Source organism: Babylonia areolata, chromosome 3 (genome assembly GCF_041734735.1).
Source record: "Babylonia areolata isolate BAREFJ2019XMU chromosome 3, ASM4173473v1, whole genome shotgun sequence".
NCBI lineage: Eukaryota > Metazoa > Mollusca > Gastropoda > Neogastropoda > Buccinidae > Babylonia > Babylonia areolata.
This window is the reverse complement of record NC_134878.1, coordinates 19,213,914-19,235,319: the sequence shown is the minus strand read 5'-3', so window position 1 is coordinate 19,235,319 and position 21,406 is coordinate 19,213,914. Positions and strand designations below refer to the sequence as shown.

The 21,406-nt window shown below is 38.1% G+C and overlaps 1 protein-coding gene across 1 annotated transcript in view; it reads right to left on the bottom strand.

Annotated features, from left to right (window-relative positions):
* The window catches only part of LOC143279821 (voltage-gated purine nucleotide uniporter SLC17A9-like), a 31,320-nt gene extending 12,186 nt beyond the window's left edge, over positions 1–19,134 (bottom strand). Inside the window, 8 exon segments of the mRNA XM_076584020.1 lie at positions 121–208; positions 1,733–1,829; positions 2,620–2,788; positions 4,273–4,346; positions 8,673–8,772; positions 16,585–16,804; positions 17,209–17,335; positions 19,039–19,134. Of these exon segments, the coding sequence (XP_076440135.1) occupies positions 121–208; positions 1,733–1,829; positions 2,620–2,788; positions 4,273–4,346; positions 8,673–8,772; positions 16,585–16,804; positions 17,209–17,335; positions 19,039–19,127 (964 nt within the window). The 5' untranslated portion in view covers positions 19,128–19,134.
* Between the last annotated feature and the right edge of the window lie 2,272 nt (positions 19,135–21,406).

Sequence of the window (21,406 nt, the reverse complement as noted above, 5' to 3'; positions counted from 1 at the left end):
TGTTTGCAAGGCCATTAAAAGCAATTATGAAAAAAAATATATATATATAAAACCTCTAAGCACTGTACACTGCAAACTTTTAGAGACATAAGTTCTACTATCTTTTCACAGGCACCGTACCTTTCCTAATCATGTGATCTGCCATCCAGCCACTGCCCACAGAGCTGGGGATGGTCACCACCCAGGGTATCACGTTGAACACCCAGCCCTGCAACACCCACCATGTTCACCATCACTCAATGCCACAACACTGCAACACCTTGGCTGAAACCAACTCAGAGGGAGGTGGCAAAATGGTTAAGATGTTCATCTGCCAATATGCTGTCCGTGAGAGTCTGGGTTCAAACCCTGCTCTCACCCTTTCCCTGAAGTTTGACTTGAAAATCAAACTGAGCGTCTAGTCATTCAGATGAGACAATAAACTGAGGTCCTTTGTGCAGCATGCACTTGGCGCACTGAAAAAGAACCCATGGCAATGCAAGTGTTGTCCCCTGGCAAAATCCTGTAGAAGAAATCCCCTGATAGGTACACAAATATGTGCATACACTCAAGGCCTAACTAAGCGCATTGGGTTATGCTGCTGGTCAGGTATCTGCCCAGCAGATGTGGTGTAGCATACATGGATTTGTCCAAATGCATTGACTCTTCTTTGAGAAGCTGAAACTGAAACCAATGTGAAGTGATGGTCTAGAGGTAACGCGTCCACATAGGAAGCGAAAGAATCTGAGCGTGCTGGTTCAAATCATGGCTCAGCCGCCGATATTTTCTCCCCCTCCACTAGACCTTGAGTGGTGGTCTGGACGCTAGTCATTCGGATGAGATGATAAACCGAGGTCCCGTGTGCAGCATGCACTCAGCGCACGTAAAAGAACCCACGGCAACAAAACGGTTGTTCCTGGCAAAATTCTGTAGAAAAATCCACTTCGATAGGAAAAAACAAATAAAACTGCACACAGGAAAAAATACCAAAAAAATAGGTGGCACTGTAGTGTAGCGACGCGCTCTCCCTGGGGAGAGCAGCCCGAATTTCACACAGAGAAATCTGTTGTGATAAAAAGAAGTACAAAAGACAAAAAACAAATACATATCATCATAAGCAGTGAACAGAAAGGAAGTAAAAACAAAATGAAAAAGACAATACGACAGGGATCTGGGGAGGTGGGCTGCACAAAGTCACTGGTGAGGTCCATGAGTGTATGCATGCGTACATGCATGTGTGTGTGTGTGAATAAAAGACAGAATCCTGGTGTTCATCCTGAAGTCAAGAATCTGAATTCCAAACAAAGAATTATTCATAATGCTAAATTTCATCTAAAGAACGCCACATTTTCAGCAAAATTGCAGTTCTCAAGTGAGCAAAGACCGCATGATGACACACTTACATTTTCTGAGTGATTTCTGAGCATTCTGGATCAATCTGGTCTTTTCAACTAGTTATTAGGGAGATTACTCAGCCTAAAAATGCTCAAAACAGAAAGACAGAAGCTTGGGGGGAAGCAAGAGAAAGGGTGTTAAAATATGGTGATAAAGAAGAAAAAATCTGAATGAGCAATACATGCAATCTTAATCATGTGAATGTTCATAGGTAATATAAGTATATATGTACACACACACACACACACACACACACACGCACGATCTTATATGAACAGAGATCATGTCCTTTCATTTAAACAGGTTTTCTTTCAAATCTAAGACTGGTCAGTTTATACAATCACCAGTAATCCCATACCTTTGCTGAGGGAAAATTTTCATGGAAAAACGTAGGGAGCCAGGAAAGCAAGATGTAGAAGGCATTGTTTTCACAGAAGTGGCCCACCAGCAAGGACCTGCAATATATGTACATATGTCTATTTCATGGGCAACGTAAAGACACGTGAAAGCAATACATTTGCATGTGAATGGTATATGCATGAAAGCAAATACATAGACTCATCCTTGGAAAAACAGATATGATCTTTCTCTCTCATTCTTTCTCACACACCCACACACAAGCATATGCACACACACACACACACACACACACACACATATATATATATACATACTTCAGATATAAATGTACATGCAGATGGAAACAGAAGAAGGAGGGCACACATGCTCTTATTTTGTAAATGAAAATCAACCTGTTTTTCTTCAAGATAAACTTTATAATCTATCTCTGTGTGTGTGTGTGTGTGTGTGTGTGCGTGCGTGTGCGTGTGCATGTGAGCATGTTCATGCATGTGTGCATGCTCAACATTTCCTTGTAGTACAAAGTCAGTACAAAATGGTACAAAACGGCCATACACATTAAAGCCAATTCATGTACATACGAGTGAACGTGGGAGCTGCAGCCCATGATCAAAGAAGAAATACAAAAAGGCAAAGAAAGAAAAGCTGACAAAGCATGATCAAGAGGAATAGATTCTGGAGCAATTTTCTTCCAGTCCACAAGTGTTTCCATTATTCTTTGAGCTGACTGGTATTTCTGTATGGGCAGAACAATCATGTTAATTTTTTTTTTTTTTTTTTTTTTTTTAAATAAAATGTCAATGCAAAACAAACACCCTTACAGACTGTCCATAAAGAAACACACCCTCACACAAGGATGCCAACCAACAACAAGTTCACACTGACCAGAAGGCAGGCTTGGTGAAGAGTGTGACCCAAGGCACGGACTGGGACTCCCTGACGACGGGAGTGCTGCTGACAGGACTCCCCCCCGGCCCCATGTTGATGTAGCGCTGACGATGACGCTGGATCAGGAAGTGGCGCATGGCCAGCATCCACAGGATGCCACACAGGCCTGGAGTCAGCAACCATGACGTTCATGGCCATTCTACTATTCATTACTATTCATTACTCTTTTCATCACAACAAACTTCTCATGTGAAATTCAACTACCACGCTCTCCAGGGAAATCGTGTTGCTACAGTGCAGCACCACCACTCCTTTTTTTTCTCTCCTCTTTATTCTGCCTGGAAGTGTATTTGTTTTCCTACCAAAGCGATTTTTTTTTTTTTTTTACAGAATTGTTTTTGCCAGGAACAACCCTTTTGTTACAGTGGGTTCTTTCAAGTGCATTAAGTGCCATGCTACACACAGGACCACAGTTTATTGTCTCATCCAAATGACTAGAATCCAGACCATGACTCAAGGTCCAGTGGAGGGGGAGTACAATAGCTTTGATTAGTGCATCTCAAACAGTGAATTTCAAGATATCTATTGTTATCCTTACTCCCCTTCACACAACCATTCCTTACTTTTCTGTCACAGTCCCAGCATCAGCAGTCCACAATTATTGGTCACCAAGAGGCTACACATTACAGGAGACCATGCACTACTGCTGCATCACTTTGGAGACATTCAGAACCACCTTTCCTAATTAAACATTCACACAGCACTATCTACTAACCACCCAAAAGGTGACAGTAATTACTCAAGTCACAGAGTCAGACTCAGTGAGCATTTCCCATATGTTCCTTTGTCATATTTACTGCCACGGCAGTCTGTCAGCAAATTATATTATGTCACAGAATAAGAAGTGACAGCACAAGCAGCAATAATAATAATAATAATAATAAAAGAGCATAGTTTCAGAGCAGAAGGGCTATGATATTATCAGGGAAGAACGATTATGATCTACAGAAGTTCATCACAGCTCTAGCAGCATGATCAGATACACGAAGGTGCAAAAAAGAAAACTATGTTCTCTCTGATTCCAAACATTGCCCATGCAAAGCAGCATCAACAAGTGTTGTTTTTGTTGCTCTTCTTTACCAACTTTTTCAAAGTGTTAGTACACAAGGCCGTTTTACTTCTAACATCATAACTTAAAATAATTGATAGCATGTTTCTTTCATATGACATAAGAACATAAGCATTATCCTATGCTACATAAGCCATCATACAACTGATCCAAATGCAAATTCACTTCTTTTTTTTTCCAAGAAAATGTTCAGATCTGAACAAAATAATATAGGCTGCCAAAAATTGTCAAACCAAATCCACATGAATTCAAGTCTGAAATTTCTATGTATATTTTTGAAACTGACAATCAACATTAAAAATCCATAGTTTGCAATCAAGGGCTCAAACTGTCTATTTTTAGCTCATGGCCTGTACATTTCTAACTTCCTTGACCTGAATTTACTTTACTGATCACGTCTTAGTTTGCACTTCTGCTGTTTATCTGCTGTGAAATATGTGATGCTAGTTTGATGACTATCATCTGCTTGTTGTTCACACCTGCAGTCTCAACCAAGGCCAAATGATGAGCTTCAAACTTACCTATCACATAGAAGGGCATCTGCCATCCATACAGCTCCATCAGCAGAGACCCGATGCTTCCTGTCAGTAATGTGCTGAGCAAACACAGAACAAAGTATCAGTATGTGTACACACTGAATCCATCTGCATGAGACAAACAACAATGTGTTCACTACAGCCACATAACATGCCCATTCATCCTCAAAGTTATAATCTGAATCTGACCATTGAAAGTACTTATCCAAAAATTTGATTTATCTATAAGCCTACTCAACTATGCAGGTTGAAAACACATCATATATTTCCACAATAATGGGCAAGTCTCAAAAATCATATTCATACTCCATCATTAATGAAGATACACAGCAGTACATCTACCATACCTGCAGAATACATGAACCTCAAAACCTGATCTGAGACCAAACCTTGAACTGATGACCCCGAAAATCAAGGATCAATCATCCAACATTATTTTCACACCAATCATACACAATTAGCAGAAATACTTGAAGGATTTAGGATACATAAAAATAGACAAGTGACAGATTCACTTTAGGGACAGAGGTAGGGGAGGACAGGCAATTATAATAAATTGCATAGAACATGATTTATGTTTTTGCTTCTTTATTATTATTTACCAGTATTATTATTATTATTATTATATTATCATTATTATTATTGTGAGCATTTACGCCTAATCTTGAAAATAAGCCCTAGGTATTTACAAAAAACACACCAAAACAAAAACAAAAAACCCTAAAGTTATTGCTTCAGCAAGAGTTGAAAAGAGATACAGACAGACAATAACAACACTCCAGAACTTTTCTCACTTAACCATATTCAAACAGTCACAAATTTCTCTTTTTTTTTTATTTTAATTTTCACATTTGTGGGGTGCATCTTCCATGTTCACTCTTACATGGATGAAACTTTTTTCGCTTTAACCCTGCCAGAGAGGTTCGCTTTAACCCTGCCAGACAGGTTCGCTTTAACCCTGCCAGAGAGGTTCGCTTTAACCCTGCCAGAGAGGTTCGCTTTAACCCTGCCAGAGAGGTTCGCTTTAACCCTGCCAGAGAGGTTCGCTTTAACCCTGCCAGACAGGTTCGCTTTAACCCTGCCAGAGAGGTTCGCTTTAACCCTGCCAGAGAGGTTCGCTTTAACCCTGCCAGAGAGGTTCGCTTTAACCCTGCCAGAGAGGTTCGCTTTTGCCAGAGAGGTTCGCTTTAACCCTGCCAGACAGGTTCGCTTTAACCCTGCCAGAGAGGTTCGCTTTAACCCTGCCAGAGAGCCCTGCCAGAGAGGTTCGCTTTAACCCTGCCAGAGAGGTTCGCTTTAACCCTGCCAGACAGGTTCGCTTTAACCCTGCCAGAGAGGTTCGCTTTAACCCTGCCAGACAGGTTCGCTTTAACCCTGCCAGACAGGTTCGCTTTAACCCTGCCAGACAGGTTCGCTTTAACCCTGCCAGAGAGGTTCGCTTTAACCCTGCCAGAGAGGTTCGCTTTAACCCTGCCAGAGAGGTTCGCTTTAACCCTGCCAGAGAGGCAGCCATACTCCTTTTTCAGGGTATGCATACTGCACATGTTTGTATTTCCATGATACACCAAACACTGACAAGGATTTAAGGCCTTTCATGTGCATATTCAATCTTTTGCATACATATACATCTCAAAGGGGATTAAGGCTCAAGTAGGTCTTGACAAATATTGACCCAGGACACCAGAAAAATCACCACCCTTAATCCACTGGGTGCTGATACTGGGACCGAACCTAGACCTTCAGACTGAATGTTCAAAGTTTTGACCATTCAACCATTGTGCCTGTCAAGTCATGAATGAGGAAAGAACAACAACAAACGCAGAGAACAATTTAATATCATAACTGACATTTCCAGTAGCTGCTTCAAAGCAGTAATATCTCTTTTTTTTTTTACTGACATTATTATAATCTGCTATTCTTTGTGCTTAAAAATAATCACTGAATGAATGCGTTCCACGTTCCTTCTCATTCATGTGCTGCATGAATTATAAACCATACAACAATTTTATTCTTGTATACTGTGCATACTGTAACAAGCATGAATCACCAGACACCAAACTAACTGACAGCAAACACCAATAAAAACAAAATGTGATGAAAGATGTGAACAGACAATCACATTACAAAATTAAATTCTTTTGGAACTGAAAGGTGCATGACACAAAAGCATTTTTAATTAACTGTCTTGCACTTTCAAAACTTCACAACTATCTGAAACTGGTGTCACAAAGTGCTTTTATAACCACTTGAAACTGATGTCATCATCCCCATAATCTTTTTTTTTTTCCATCTATATTATCATTAATGGTATACAAAAGATATGAAATAATTTCCCACTGGCATATAAAACATGCATCTGATGTATTTCATACGTTCCAGACAAATTTTCGTATAACATTTCTGCTGTTAGCCGCGCGAAATTTGGCCAAGCAGAGCAAACCAATAGGCCTAGTTTGCATCAGTTTGACATGGTACAGTATATGACACCAAATCTGAAATGACTTTAATTTGCAAATGAAAACAATACTTTCTATGCATCATACAATGATGAAAGATCCAAGACAACTTATAATGAATGAAATGCAAGCATTACAGTCTCAAAGCAACAGCCACTAGCAAAGCCCCACAATAATCCGTAATTCACATTTCCTTTTGTAATATAACATCATACAATTATGACAGAGGAAATGATACAGAGCTGGAGAAAAAAAAAACGAAAAAAAAAGGATCAAAACTGATATCACAGTATTCATTTACTCATTTTATCACTCTTTCTTCAGGAGTGTGAATTCATTTATTTATCCAATTTCTTCAGAAATGTTATTTCATTTATACATATGTTTCAAATCAAAAGCAATATATGTGAACTATGGATTGTTGGCTGAATCAAGTGTAACCAAGGACAGCTTCTTTCCCTCTGTCCTCACACACCACTCTCCCACCAGTCTAACAGAAATGTCAGCAAGTGGATCAATCTCTCTTTATCATCCCTGGCTGACGAACACTTCGCTACAACAGCTGTTTCACACACACACACACACACACACACACACACACACAAACACACACACACAAACACACACACATGACAACACACAATTGTGTAGGGATCTCATTATCCAAGAAACATAAAAATTAGTGTCTCCAATGCAAAGAAGTGCTCCTGTGTGGAAAGCTTATTACTATAAATATGTGTATACATGTAAATTTATGTAATATGATTTCCAAACAGGAGTACTTCTTTAAACTGAAGATATTGATTAATTTAACATGTGAAAATTAATCAATGTCTTAAATAGAAAAAAGTGTTCCTGTTTGGAAAACATATTACTATAAACATGTGTTTGCATGTATACATATTATAATAAGCTTTCCAATAGGAGCACTTCTCTCACTGAACTGAAGATATTGACTAATTTTGATGTGTTGTCAGCATTATGTATATATTATATAAATATAGCATTCTCAAATGGGATTAACCTCTATATATAAATCAACTTAATCAAGTGTCTTAATGTAATGCTATTCTAGTTCAAAGTGTAGGTTAGAACTGTTAACACACACACACACATAATCTTTTTTTTGTTTTTTTTGTTAAGGAGTAACAAGAATAAATGATAGTTAAAGTATCATAACATGAACATGACTTAAAGTTAAACACAACAAGGGAGCAGAGATAGAACTTGGAGCTAAAAAGTTTAATGGATATAGGTTGATTTTACATTTCATGAATGGGGTCAGACATGCACCACCATCCATCCAACTGGAGGTTTTACAATAATGGTACAGCAGAAAGGTGAAGATGTCTGATCTTAATCAAAACTGTGACAAGCGCAAAGTTACTGCTGTCCCTGGTGAACCACTTATTAACATACGGATACATTCATCATGTAAATTATCTGACCGCAACATTTTGTTCATATGAATGAGAATGTGACAAAGAGAGAGAAGGATACAGAGGCAAGGGAAGAATATCCTTAAAACTGTGACTAAACAGAACTCTCTAATTCATGCTTTCTTTCCACCAGTCAATGGTTTATGACCATCTACATCCCACCACAAGATTTCGACATCTACCTGTAGAAATATTTCCTGCAATACTTGACACAATGTGATTTCTTCTTATAAAAAGTTACCCGTGTTGCTGATACTTCTCTTCTGACTGTTGGGAGTTTGCTGCATGTAGACTGGAGGATAAAACATTAAATGTACTTGTATGTTTTGGACTGTCATTTGGGATTTCTACAACACTAAATCACTGTAGTAAACACTATAGCCGGCACATACATACCACGCAGCCTGTTCCAACATGCAATTCTAACCATAACTACTGCTCACAACACCAAACACGATGCTTTAGGGCAACAGAAACGGTAGCACCTTACCCACAGTGAGAGCCTGCAGCAACAACACTATAGGTCAGCGAGCGCTCCTGCTCATGAACTTTGCGCGATATGATACTGGTCATACCCGGGTAGTGAAAACCTGAAGAGGAAAAGAATCAGTAAAAGCACTGAGCAGCTGCCCTTCTCTGCCATTTACTTAGTTATGTTCTGAAACCCAGTTCCCAGGGCACTGTTTGTGACAGTACTGCAAATGGAGAATGAAGATGGCTGCAGGATCATTGATGGAAACTGCCTTAAAAATGTGAGTTGGTGGAGTAAGTCTGGGTCTAGCTGGAGGGATGCACTGGAATAACTCCTCACAAAACTGGGGGCTCTTGGGGTGGGGGTGTGGGGAGGGGGGAGGAGTTATTTTCCTTACCTGAAAGCTGATGGAACTGACCTAATCCAGGTTGAAGAATGACTTTCCTATCCTGAACTTGTGAGCTGCTGGAACAGAGACACCTGGGTCTAATGGATGGATCATTTTCCGGGACTTGAGCTGCTGGGTTAAGTCCAATTCTAGCCGAAATGATAAATTAACAATCTGCTGGACTAACTGCAAGTTTGCAAGGAAGGTTTTACGAAAAACATGAGCTGCCGGACAAAGTCTTAAGTCAAGAAAGGAGGACAGCTTTTTTCCAAACTTGAGCTGCTGGCGCAGGTAAAGATCTGGCAGGAGCTGTCTGAGTACGCCTGGGTCAAACTGCATTTCTTCCATCTTGATCTTCTCATTTTCCCAACAGTTTCCATGACTGCGCCCCCTTACAATCAAATGTCCCTCTTGCAGGCTTTTCCCCCCCTCCTTTATGGACTTTGTACAGGTTGTAACATTTTAATAAAAATGTTTATATATAATTTATGCTTACAAATACATATATTAAAAAGATGTTAAGATATAAGCATACTCAACAATAACTGAATAAGCAAACACATTCCCCTCCCTCCCCCGAACACACACACACACATGCAGACACACACACATGAAAGAAACTGAGTGGCAATCATATGCTGCTATTTCTAGCATAAAGAAATGAAACTTTTCTCTGAATACTCACCCTGCGCTCAAATCCAACGAGTGAAGTATAGATATTATAAAGGCTCGTTCAAAGCATTACATTAGTAGTAATCACTTCAGATATTCTGATGCAAAAGCTTTGCTGTATACTGTGCAACCACCCCCAACCGTGCACTGCTTGAATAGTAAAACACCCCCATGTGGTTCAAAACTGTACACACTGAGAAACTCAAAAGAATAAATAAAAGTAGTGATTGTATAAAATTTAAAAAAATTAATGTCAGTAAATGTACTGTTAATGTTTTCTCATCCTTGGCACACAATGTACATGCAGGTATGTTGACTCCATAATGACAATATGTATGTAACATTTTGGATTTTTTTTTTTTTAATCAAATAAAAGCTTTCCTAGATTGGAGTTAACACTTTTCACAGGTAAAAAAAAAAAAAAAACATTTAGTCTTAATGCTAAGAAGAAATAAACAACATACTTGACATCTGTTGAAATATCACTTTGTCTCACATTTTCTTTTGTTTTGCAAATTTCCTATCAAGCATGCCAGTATCTACTATGGGTAGTGCTTCTTTCTTTTTTGTGAATATTCAATTTCTTTTCTATTCTTCTCCTATCCTATGTAGTGTATATATATATATATATATATATATATATATATATATATATGTGTGTGTGTGTGTGTGTGTGTGTGTGTGTGTGTGAGAATACTTCCCCTGAATTTATTCTCTTTAACATTCAGTTGGACACTGACCCCCTGTGACTCTCTTAATGCAGGAGTAAAGCTACCCCCTGTTACAGAAACAAAAATCCAGCAGGGAACACTGGGTGTAAAGTACATATGCTGCCTACACATAACCTGTTGTGTGAACATTTCATGTCAGGGCCATAAAACTGTAAGCATCACCTGTCACAATATGCCCTATCTAACCACAGCCCCGCAACCGGCATGCAAACATAAGTCAGCAGATTTACCTATGGACAGACAGCTTTGTTCTTTCTTTTCATCTTTTAATGCATATAAAATTTATAGGCTTTCTCATGCAACAGATGGTGAAGCTGTCCAAAAAAAAACAAAAACAAACCAACAACGCTTCCAACATTCATATTCCCTGGGTGTTTTGGTTGCATGTAACAGCTGCTAAACAATTATAAGAAACAAGAAAGACTTCTATTTGTCGTGATCTCTAAGTTTGTTTATACAGTGCAAGCTCACGATGCTAAGCAGGAAAATAACCCAATGTATTCTTGAGAACCACAGGAAAGAATGACACTCCTGACAAAAAAATACAAATTATATTCATATCTTACTTCAAACATTAAAACCCAAGACTGAAGACCCTGTGTGGAGGGGGTGGGTGTAAATGTGATGGGGGGAAGGGGGAGGTAAGGTGCGCGGGGGGTCTGTGGGTGCATGTGCACTGCCTTCTGTCTATTGCAAAGTCTGAAACCTTTATCATTTAAAAAAGTGTTTGTAACTGTAAAAATAATACTTTTTTTTTTTTTTAAACAAAGAAAAACACATCAGGAGTTTTGAAGCCTGAAGGGTATAGACACATAAAATCAAACACAGACAGAAGTCAACAAACCAGTATGCAATGTACGTTCATAAAAGGTAAAGGAAAGTTAGCATCGTCAGAGTTTTAGTCCTTCTACTTGTTAGTGCTGCTGTTGACTGATGATGTACTGTGTGACTATTTGACACCCTAAGTCATCAGGTAAAATTTGAAGGTCTATGACACTAGTGAGAAAACATGGCAAGAGGATGGGAGGGGATGTCATTTGTGTGGCAATGGGTGGGTGGAGACAGAAACAAGAAAAGAGACAAAAGCACAGAGAAACAGGAAAGAGGGCAGTGGGGAGGAGAGAGACAGAGAGTGAGAGACAGAGACTGAGAAAGGTGAAGGCACAGAGAAAATCACAGAGAAACAATGAGGAGGGGAAGAGAGACACACAGAGAGAGAAAAACAGTGAAAGAGAGAGGGGGTAAGTGAGAGAAACAGAGAGAAAGAGGGAGAGAGGGAGTAAGACTACTGAGAGAGAGAGGACAGAGATAGAGAGAAACAGAGACAGAACAAAGAAAGGCACACTGGAGAGATGTGACAAATATAGAGACACACACACACACACACACACACACACACACACACACAGAAATGGAAAAACACAACAGAGAATGGCAAATGTGGCACAGAAGGAGGTATGAACTATATAGAAAAAAAATAGAAAAAAAAATAGAAAAGAAGTTACAAGCAAGCAAAGTGAGTACATCTGCTCAGCCTTTCAAACAAACTCTATGGGTCCTAGCCATTAGAACTCTACCAGTGCCTGCCCACAGCCAGGACCAAGAGAAGTTGACCACAGGGACTTCGCCACCTCTGCACTTACCCCAAGTAGTGGCCTGACATGATCAGGCTGCTAAAGGCCGAACGCTCACTTTGGATAACGTATTGGCTGATAATGCCCATGATAGCAGGCATTACCGCTCCTGAATCATAAGTAATCAAATGCTACTGTGCATCTACATGTATCAATTGTTCTGTTTGAAAATGGAGAGAAGTCTAGTATCACAGACGCACACTGTTCTTAGGAAAAAAAGAAAAGAAAAACACTTTGGAATTGTCTTCATAGAATGAAAATATGCCTGATTTCTAAAATGTAACAACAAAACAATTGTCTTCATAGAATGAAAATATGCCTGATTTCTAAAATGTAACAACAAAACAAAATCTTTTATCATGCAAAAGAGATAGTACTAAACAGTGACACATCCTCGTGTCTTAGAAAGAACCACCACAACAAATATTGAAATAAGTTCATTTTGTTTGTTTTTCACACAGTCTCTAGTTTCATCACATGCAGATGAGCAAAGCACACTAAAACCACAACCAGTTCCCTAAATCATCAGACTGCCTGCACATATATACATGTATCTAAAATGTTATAATGTGAGATACTGATCAATACATAATCAATCCAAGCATAAGTAAATAAATAAATTCAGCAGTAGACACACAGAAAAAAGAAACAAAAGTCTTTCATGATAATTTACTGTACAGTATACTGAAATTGCACAAAGTGCCTTTGAAATAACATTTGCAATATTTCATGCAATCAACAAGACACATCTGGACTCAAATTTGAATTTCATTGCACCTCAGGTTCTTATTCATGTTTGTGTATGTATATGTGCATACCTGTGCATATGTGTGCATGTGTGTGCATTCATGTGTGTGCATGTGTGTGCATTCATGTGTGTGCGCATGATCAGTTCAACATATGAATGCTTGGAGCACAACTTTAATGAATGAAACAGTCATCACTTTCATTAAAAAAATAAAATAAAAAAATTTTTAAAGTTAAAAATCATAGTTATCTGATCTGGTTGAGAAAAGCACTTCTGTCAAAAATGTGTGTCGTATTGAAACTATAACTTATAACAGAAAGTTATCTTTTTTTCAGGATCATTTCAGCCACTTTCTTTGAGACAATATATATTCTAAAACTCATTACAATATCTAGGTACCAGCAGCCTCGACCACAAAACTGAAGCTAAGACTGAAAGACGCCAATTTTGCCTATTTTCACCAAGCCTGTAACTTGAGAGACATTTATGAAATAAAGATATGTTTTGTACAGGAATTAAGCTGAATTTCTCCTCTTTCCTATACTGACCTTTCTTTTCTTCTATGTATTGTCTTTGTTGAGTAAACGAGTAAAAATCATGGATAGTCGAAGGGCTTTTCGTATGCCGTGGCTTACCACCTCGACTTAGATTGCATCAGTGGATTGTCTTTCTTTCGCTTTATTTGCCTGGATTCTTTTGACCTGCAAAGCTATTTTTTGCACTACTGCGTTCGTTTTAGCCTGCGCTTTTCAGCGGTCATTGTTTTAGCATAATAAACTTATTTATGCGAATGTAGTGCTTGAAAAAAGATTTGCTTTTTTTTTAACGCATATATTTCTCAAAACTGGTAATAAGTTTTGAACGAATGCCTGGTAATAAACGAAAGCTCTTTTAATTCCCTTTCGAATGGTATATGAAACTACCGCGTGACATTAATGGTGCTGACAAGCTCAGAGACAAAAGAGCAGCAGCTGTGCATCATTCAGATGCCAAACGGCAGCTACCCATGATCTAAGACGGGCACTTAACTTCAACATCTATCTTGATCCAGAACCCGATAAGCAAGGGAAACCTTTGAGATCGAGCGATTTTACCATTATGCTGTTGATGATATCAAAGATAAAAATTCAAGAGAGGAATTTTCATAAATGAGTTCACAAAAGTACTCAATCACTGGGAATACCCTATGAAGTGCAAAAAAATCAGGCTACGTATCTGTTCGACTTCGAGTGACGATTGTTTCTCTTATTTTTAGAATGCAACTAATATGAAGTATGTACGTTTTTGGTTGTCGAAATAAAAGATTAATCAGCAGACACACTTTAGGGTGGTGGTTTTGTTTTTATTTGCAAAATACTGATCGCAAATTTTCCAGAACATCGTCATGCCTACAACTTGATAAAAAGAAAATACACAGGAAAATATGTTTGCTGGATGTGACTTCTAAATTGGGGAGAAAGTGGGAGAAAATGCTATTGTTGTGTGCATGCATGTGTGTTCAATACAAAACAAACTGAATTTATCGTTTATTACAGATCACATCCAACATATCTATTTGGCTTTAGCACATGCATGTTGAATATTTTGTGTGACTCACTGACTGTAAGCAAATTTGTATATGTGTAAATGTGTAAGATAAAAAAAATTAAAAAAACAACACCAAAATCAAACAAACAGTCATTTCCATTAAAAAACATAATTATAACGATATCACAATCTTTGTTCATATATTTGCTCTTTCACGTCCCACCCCTTCATAAGTTTATTTCTCTTTCAGTTTCACTTGATCTTTTGCTTTATCTTACACATAGTACTGTTTTCATGCTGTACATATTACATAAGTGCATTTGTGTATGTAAATCAGTTATATGAATAATACAACACAATTATCATTGAGCACTATCTTTCACTTCAGTTGTTTACAAAAAATTAAAATATCCCATGCCAGTGCTCACATGAATCCCCCTCCCCTCTCTCTCAAAAAAATTGCATTCTGTTTTCATCAGATGATCAGGTCTGGAGCAGTGCCATTTGATTTTTTTTTTTTTTTTAATTAGTAAGTAACTGGCTCATAAAAATGTTTGATAAACTCACACTTTATGAACACATCCATTGATCTTCACTGCTATTCTTCTCTATCAATTTCTTGAAAACAATCCAGGAATTTTGCTTAACTATTCCCTGGAGCATTTTGCAGAAGATACTAGATGATTATGAAGACCTGAAAGATACAGTTCTCAAAGCTTGGAGGGGAAGTGAACTTGCTTATCTGACATTCAATGGATATACTCTATGATGTAATATGTCAGTCCAAGGTATGCGAGTAACACAGAAGGAACACCCAGATGAGCCAGGAAGAGGGGGGGGGGGACCCTGAGGGTCGTGGAGGGTTATGGGTGTAAAAGATTTTTTTCTTCATATAGCATTATTCCTGATCTCAATTTAAAGACCTTGCTCAGCTGAACAGAGATCACTTTATTTCACCAAAATAGCTTTAAAAATGATGAAACTGTGCCCATTTTGCTATTTTGACATTTTGCCGTGGGAGAATTCGAGAAAAGTTTGGATTTTTGAGCTCATTATCAAGAAAACTATCAGCATGTATAGCTGGAAAAAAATTAGTCATAATTACTATATATAAAATATCATTTTCCTTAGTTTATAGCCTTCTGTGTTGCTTAGTAAACATGCAGTGATCCTGTAAAATCAGAGATTTGTACAAAATCTCAAAATGATGTATAAAAAGGCTCAATTTCAGTGAACTTCACTGACGGGAGCAATAGCCGAGTGGTTAAAGTGTTGGACTTTCAATCTGAGGGTCCCGGGTTCGAATCACGGTGACGGCGCCTGGTGGGTAAAGGGTGGAGATTTTTACCATCTCCCAGGTCAACATATGTGCAGACCTGCTAGTGCCTGAACCCCCTTCGTGTGTATATGCAAACAGAAGATCAAATACGCACATTAAAGATCCTGTAATCCATGTCAGTGTTCGGTGGGTTATGGAAACAAGAACATTCCCAGCATGCACACCCCCGAAAGCGGAGTATGGCTGCCTATATGGCGGGGTAAAAACAGTCATACACATAAAAGCCCACTTGTGTGCATACCAGTGAACGTAGGAGTTGCAGCCTACAAACGCAGAAGAAGAAGAAGAAGTGAACTTCACTTGGCTGTAACTTTGGTTCTAATATAGATGGAATCATAATTTTTGCTGTGGGGTGTTTGTTTTCACTTGCAGTTTTAATCTAAACTGTTGTAGAGTTGTTTCAACAGACATTTCTTTTTTCAAAAAAAGGCTGCTGGTACCTACAATATTACTTTTTTAAGCAAAGCTGGCATGTTACCTACGATGTTTGTTTTAAATTCATTACATTAACAATATTACTTTCGAAGCAAAACTGCATGTTACCGAGCACATTTGTTTTTGTTTTTTAAAGCAGACTATTACACAAATTAAAATATTCTGTTATGTAATAAAACTTTATAATTACAGAAACGTATGTTGGACCTATATAAAGGAAAGAGATTCTTTGCATACACTGCTATGCAATTAGAAATTAAAAAAAAGACAATGCCCACAACCTCATAAGCAAGGAGAAAAATCACAAAGACAACAATCTAAGAAGCAGTTTTATCATGCTATCCTTACTTGAACAGTCACAAGAATCACCCCCAAACACACATTCACACGAAACCAGATATACATCACTAAAACACAAGCCCACTCCTCGTATATAACCAAGACAAAAGCACGCACCTTGACATATTCCCAGCATGACTCTGGATAGAACAACAATGTACAGCGCTGTATGTTTGTCGACAGACAGGTAGGCAAGCTGTGGGGTCCAAAAGGTAATCAGAGACCAGAGACAGGCTGCAATGGGTAACACCACATCACCTCCGATGCGATCACTGAGGTAACCACCCAAAAACTGTGTCATGGTGTAGCCCCAGAAGAATGCAGACAGCACTGTGCCCTGTACGACAAATTCAGTGAACAAAACTATCTAATGCAGATCTATCAGTATCATTAGTCACTGGTTGCTGGTCAAGTAGGAAACAAGGGGTTGCAGAAAGTGAGAGGTGGACAAGTGGGTCAGACATGTTGGGGTTCCATATAATTATGTGTAAAAAGTTATGGCACAGGCTAAGTTAATATCCTGAAGTTCATTCATGAGTAAAATACTGAAGGCCTTTAGTGCAGGTCTGAATACTGTGAGCAGAATGATACAACCTACTTATTCACTGTCATTGATCTAGTTTTTAAAAAAATTATTTTTCTCTAAACTTTTGAATACTTCTTAAAGATCTTATTTCTTCAGAAAACAAAATATTTTGTCTTTTCTTTTTTTGTAAGGCCTCCATGAGACCCTTTACTTACAGCTTCTGTTTTGTCCCAGTTCATTTCCTGGGACACAGTGACGACACACATGGGCATGATGGTCCTGGCAGCATACAGCATGGCCGTCCCCAGCAACAGCCCTGCTGCCCATTGGTTCTTTTCTGACCTGTGCAGTCACAGCCAGGCAGGGTTACATTCATAACAACTTAAACAAGTCCTCTACTAATCCACTTCATTAACAAGCAGATACACATGCATCATCCAATACATCTTCACTCTGTCTCCAGTACATACCTCATAACTGCAAACAGAATGCCCTAAATGAAGGTTAAGATTGCAGCAGATGACATTCTGTTTAATTAAAAGGAAATAACCCCAAAGGTCCAGGACACACTAAGCTGGATGGGATACTTTATGACCAGACCATAGCTGAGGCACTATAACATGTATGCATTGAGTCAGAAAAAACAGACATAAACCTCAAGAATCATGTAGCACAGTGTGCTAAACAGATCTTTGAAACCTTGACTGCTTCAGAAAGTAAGCTGCAAGAAATCAAAGCCATCCAAAATGCTCATTCTCATACGGCCCCTGTATCCATAATGATGATAACAAGATGTAGAACTAGAAGATGTATCAAAATCAACATAAACAATCAAGGAGAAAAGAAAAAGAAAAGAAAAAAGAAAAACGAAAAAAAAGAAAAAGAATGACATCAAACTGTGAAAGTGAAAAGAAAGTGACAATCAACAAGAACTTTTAAAATGAACAGTGTATTTGGACAACCTAGTGATCTTCATTGTATTTTCAATCTTTTAAAACAAACCACTTAGCATTTCAAAATCAAATACATCTCATCCCACTTGAAAAGTGGGAGTTGTACCTGTATGAAAAGTGAACTGCAAATGACCTTCAATAAAGGCACAATCCTGACTGCATGCTAATCAATGTCATGGATACACTAGGGTTAATGGGATACTTAATCCAATAAGTAAACAAAGACAAAATTACGGCACACCAAATATTATACTAAATATACAATGTAAACTGTTTGGTGCTTTTAAATGTTATAATACTTTTAATGTTAGACTCACTATTTGATTATATAAAGCAGTAGAGATACTTTAGTTTTACAAAACCTATCAGAATGGTTTGACACCAATAATGAGATATATAATTCTTCTTCTCAGTGATTACTTTCAACAGAGCTGTACTAAACTGACAGTCTTGTCTGGTCTAAAGCATAGTTCAGTGCTGTACAAAAACACACATTATCGCCAACTACAAGAAAGAAATATTAAGATATCAATCACAAAGGAAACACAGTGTTTTATACTTGTTTACATCTAACATTTAAAAACCACACAACCCATTTTTACTATCTAAATAAAAATTATCTTGCATGGATAGTGAACATTTGTCTATTGGTAGACAGTTCAGAGACAGCTTCCATTGTTGACAAAACAGTATGAACAAATCTGACTGACTTGAGATCTGGACTTGAGATTTTTGAAACTATCCTATCTGTTATTCACTGTTAACACTGTGTATCAAAACTAAAACTTTTCAAAGTTGATTTTTTAACACAAATCAACCAACCAATATAGGTACCAGTATATGATACAATCACCTATAATACGTGACAGTCAAAACTAACCCAGTAACTTAAAACTTAGTGAGTCCAGATCAAACACTTCGCGAGCTTTGCCGACAGTTAGCGTTGCAGACGAACCTAAATGTTGCTGATAACACAATAGTGTTTGTGGAACGGAACGAAATATTTCTATTTTCGTTCTAAACGAAAACAGTAAAAACTTCGGACTTGCAGATACATGTACCATGATTAGTCGACACGGTTTTCTTTCATACCTTGTCCAGTATTTTCCAGACGATATTTGTTTGTCTTTAATTAGAACAGTACAAGGTTTGTGGACGTCATCAGCTTCAATCGCCGCCATGATTCCAACAAACAATCCAACAGAGTTCTTCCCCCTCCCCCCATTTCCCCCCATTGTTTATTTGATGAGACACTTACCGTGTCAAAAAATTATGATATTCATGTAGAGCACTCTATTTTATTATTTTATTTTAAAAAATTTTTTAGATTGCAGCTACACGACATTTTGTTGTTGTTATTTCTTTGCTTTTGTTTTTTTTGTTTTTAGCTGATAGTGATTTACTGCCAACGGCGTGTTGTGCAACTGACATTCTGGTCCACTCGATGTGTACTGTATTCTATTGTATTGTATTTATTTTATTGTATTGTATTGTATTGTATTACTCTTTTTCTTTTCTTTTTTTGTCACAACATATTTCTCTGTGTGAAGTTCGGGCTGTTCTCCCCGAGGGAGAGCGCGTCGCTACACTGAGAGCGACATCCCCCCTTTTTGACTCACTTGTGTAAACAAAGTGAGTCTATGTTTTAACCCGGTGTTCGGTTGTCTCTCTCTCTCTCTCTCTCTCTCTCTCTCTCTCTCTCTGTGTGTGTGTGTGTGTGTGTGTGTGTGTGTGTGTGTGGTAAACTTTAACATTGACATTTTCTCTGCAAATACTTTGTCAGTTGACACCAAATTAGGCATAAAAATAGGAAAAATTCAGTTCTTTTTAGTCATCTTGTTTAAAACAATATTGCACCTCTGGGATGGGCACAAAAAAATAAAAAATGAAGCCTAATTATATGCAAACTGCATTTACTGTTATATTTATATTATTTGTATTCTCTAAACTTGGCACTTTGACCTGATATTCGACCCAACAACAAGAGCAGCCATAATTATCATTTTTTGTTCAAACAGGAACTTCTTTTGCTAAGCATGGAAGTTTTATTTATTTTGCAAACGTTTTGGTGCAGATAGTAAAAAAGGGAAATTACTCTAATTAATGCTAGGAGACTTAATTTGCTTTAAACCGATCTTTCTCATCTTAAACATTACATTTTGAAACAAGAGAGGCAAGGCCTTCAAGACTCACTTGTGATGCACTATTTAAAAAAAAATCCAAGCTTTTTATGTATTGAGTATAATTTCAAAATGTAATGTTTAAGATGAGAAAGATCAGTTTAAAGCAAACTAAGTCCCCTAGCATTAATAACAGAGTAATTTCCATTATTTTACTGCCTGCGCCAAAACGTTTGCAATAAACAAAACTTCCATGCTTAGCAAAAGAAGTTCCTGTTTGAACAAAAAATGATAATAATGACAGATCTTTTGTTGGGTCGAATATCAGATCAAAGTGCCAAGTTTAGAGAATACAAAAAAATATAAATATAACAGTAAATGCATTATACTCAATACATAAAAAGCTTGGATTTTTTTAAAAAGTGTATCACAAGTGAGTCTTGAAGGCCTTGCCTCGCTTGTTTTTTCTTTTTTTCCTACTTCCAGTTTGTTTGTTTTTGTTTCCCTATCGCGTACGCGCGTGTGTGTGTGTGTTCAAGTTGCTGGTCAGGTATCTGCATCCACTGACTTCCCATCTGCCTTCCCCAGTTTCAAAGTGTCTTTAAAGCAGATGTGGTACATTGCATCAGTTTTATGGAAAGTCCGCTTGCGTGATTGACGCATTGTTGACGAAACAACCGTGACCGAAACAACCTTCATATGAACCGGCGTAGTCTGATAGGTACTGTACAAATAAAGACTCGAGTTGACGGAAACACACCGAAACAATCTTCATATGACCGTTGTCAGATAGGTACACTGAGACTCGAGTTGAGGGAAACACACCGAAACAATCTTCATATGACCGTCAGTAGTCAGATTATAGGTACAAACAGATTCGAGATAAAGTCCAGTCATGCATGGAATCAGTCGAGTCAGTCATTCACACACTCAATATACGTCAAGTAAACTCAGTGGCACTGATGAGTACTGGACGCCACGCTCAACGGCTTGCACACACACACACACACACACACACACAGAGCACTGACGCACGCACGCCGATGCGCTCGCACACTGACACGAGCATTCATCATATTCACTGACGCCGGCGTAACTAAAAAGTAAGTAAATGAAATGAAATAGAATGAAATTGATGAAAATAAAAACGTGAACAACAACTGAACAGCACTAATTTTATAGGCACAGTGACGCACGACAAACATATGCATGATATGCTAGGCGCCTGCGCGTGTGCTTACATTCTGAAGTGCAAGTGCTGGCATCAGTCACTGGCACGTGGGACGACGTTGTTATGGCCTTAATGGTTACATGTACACTATTATAAGCATCGACCGGCG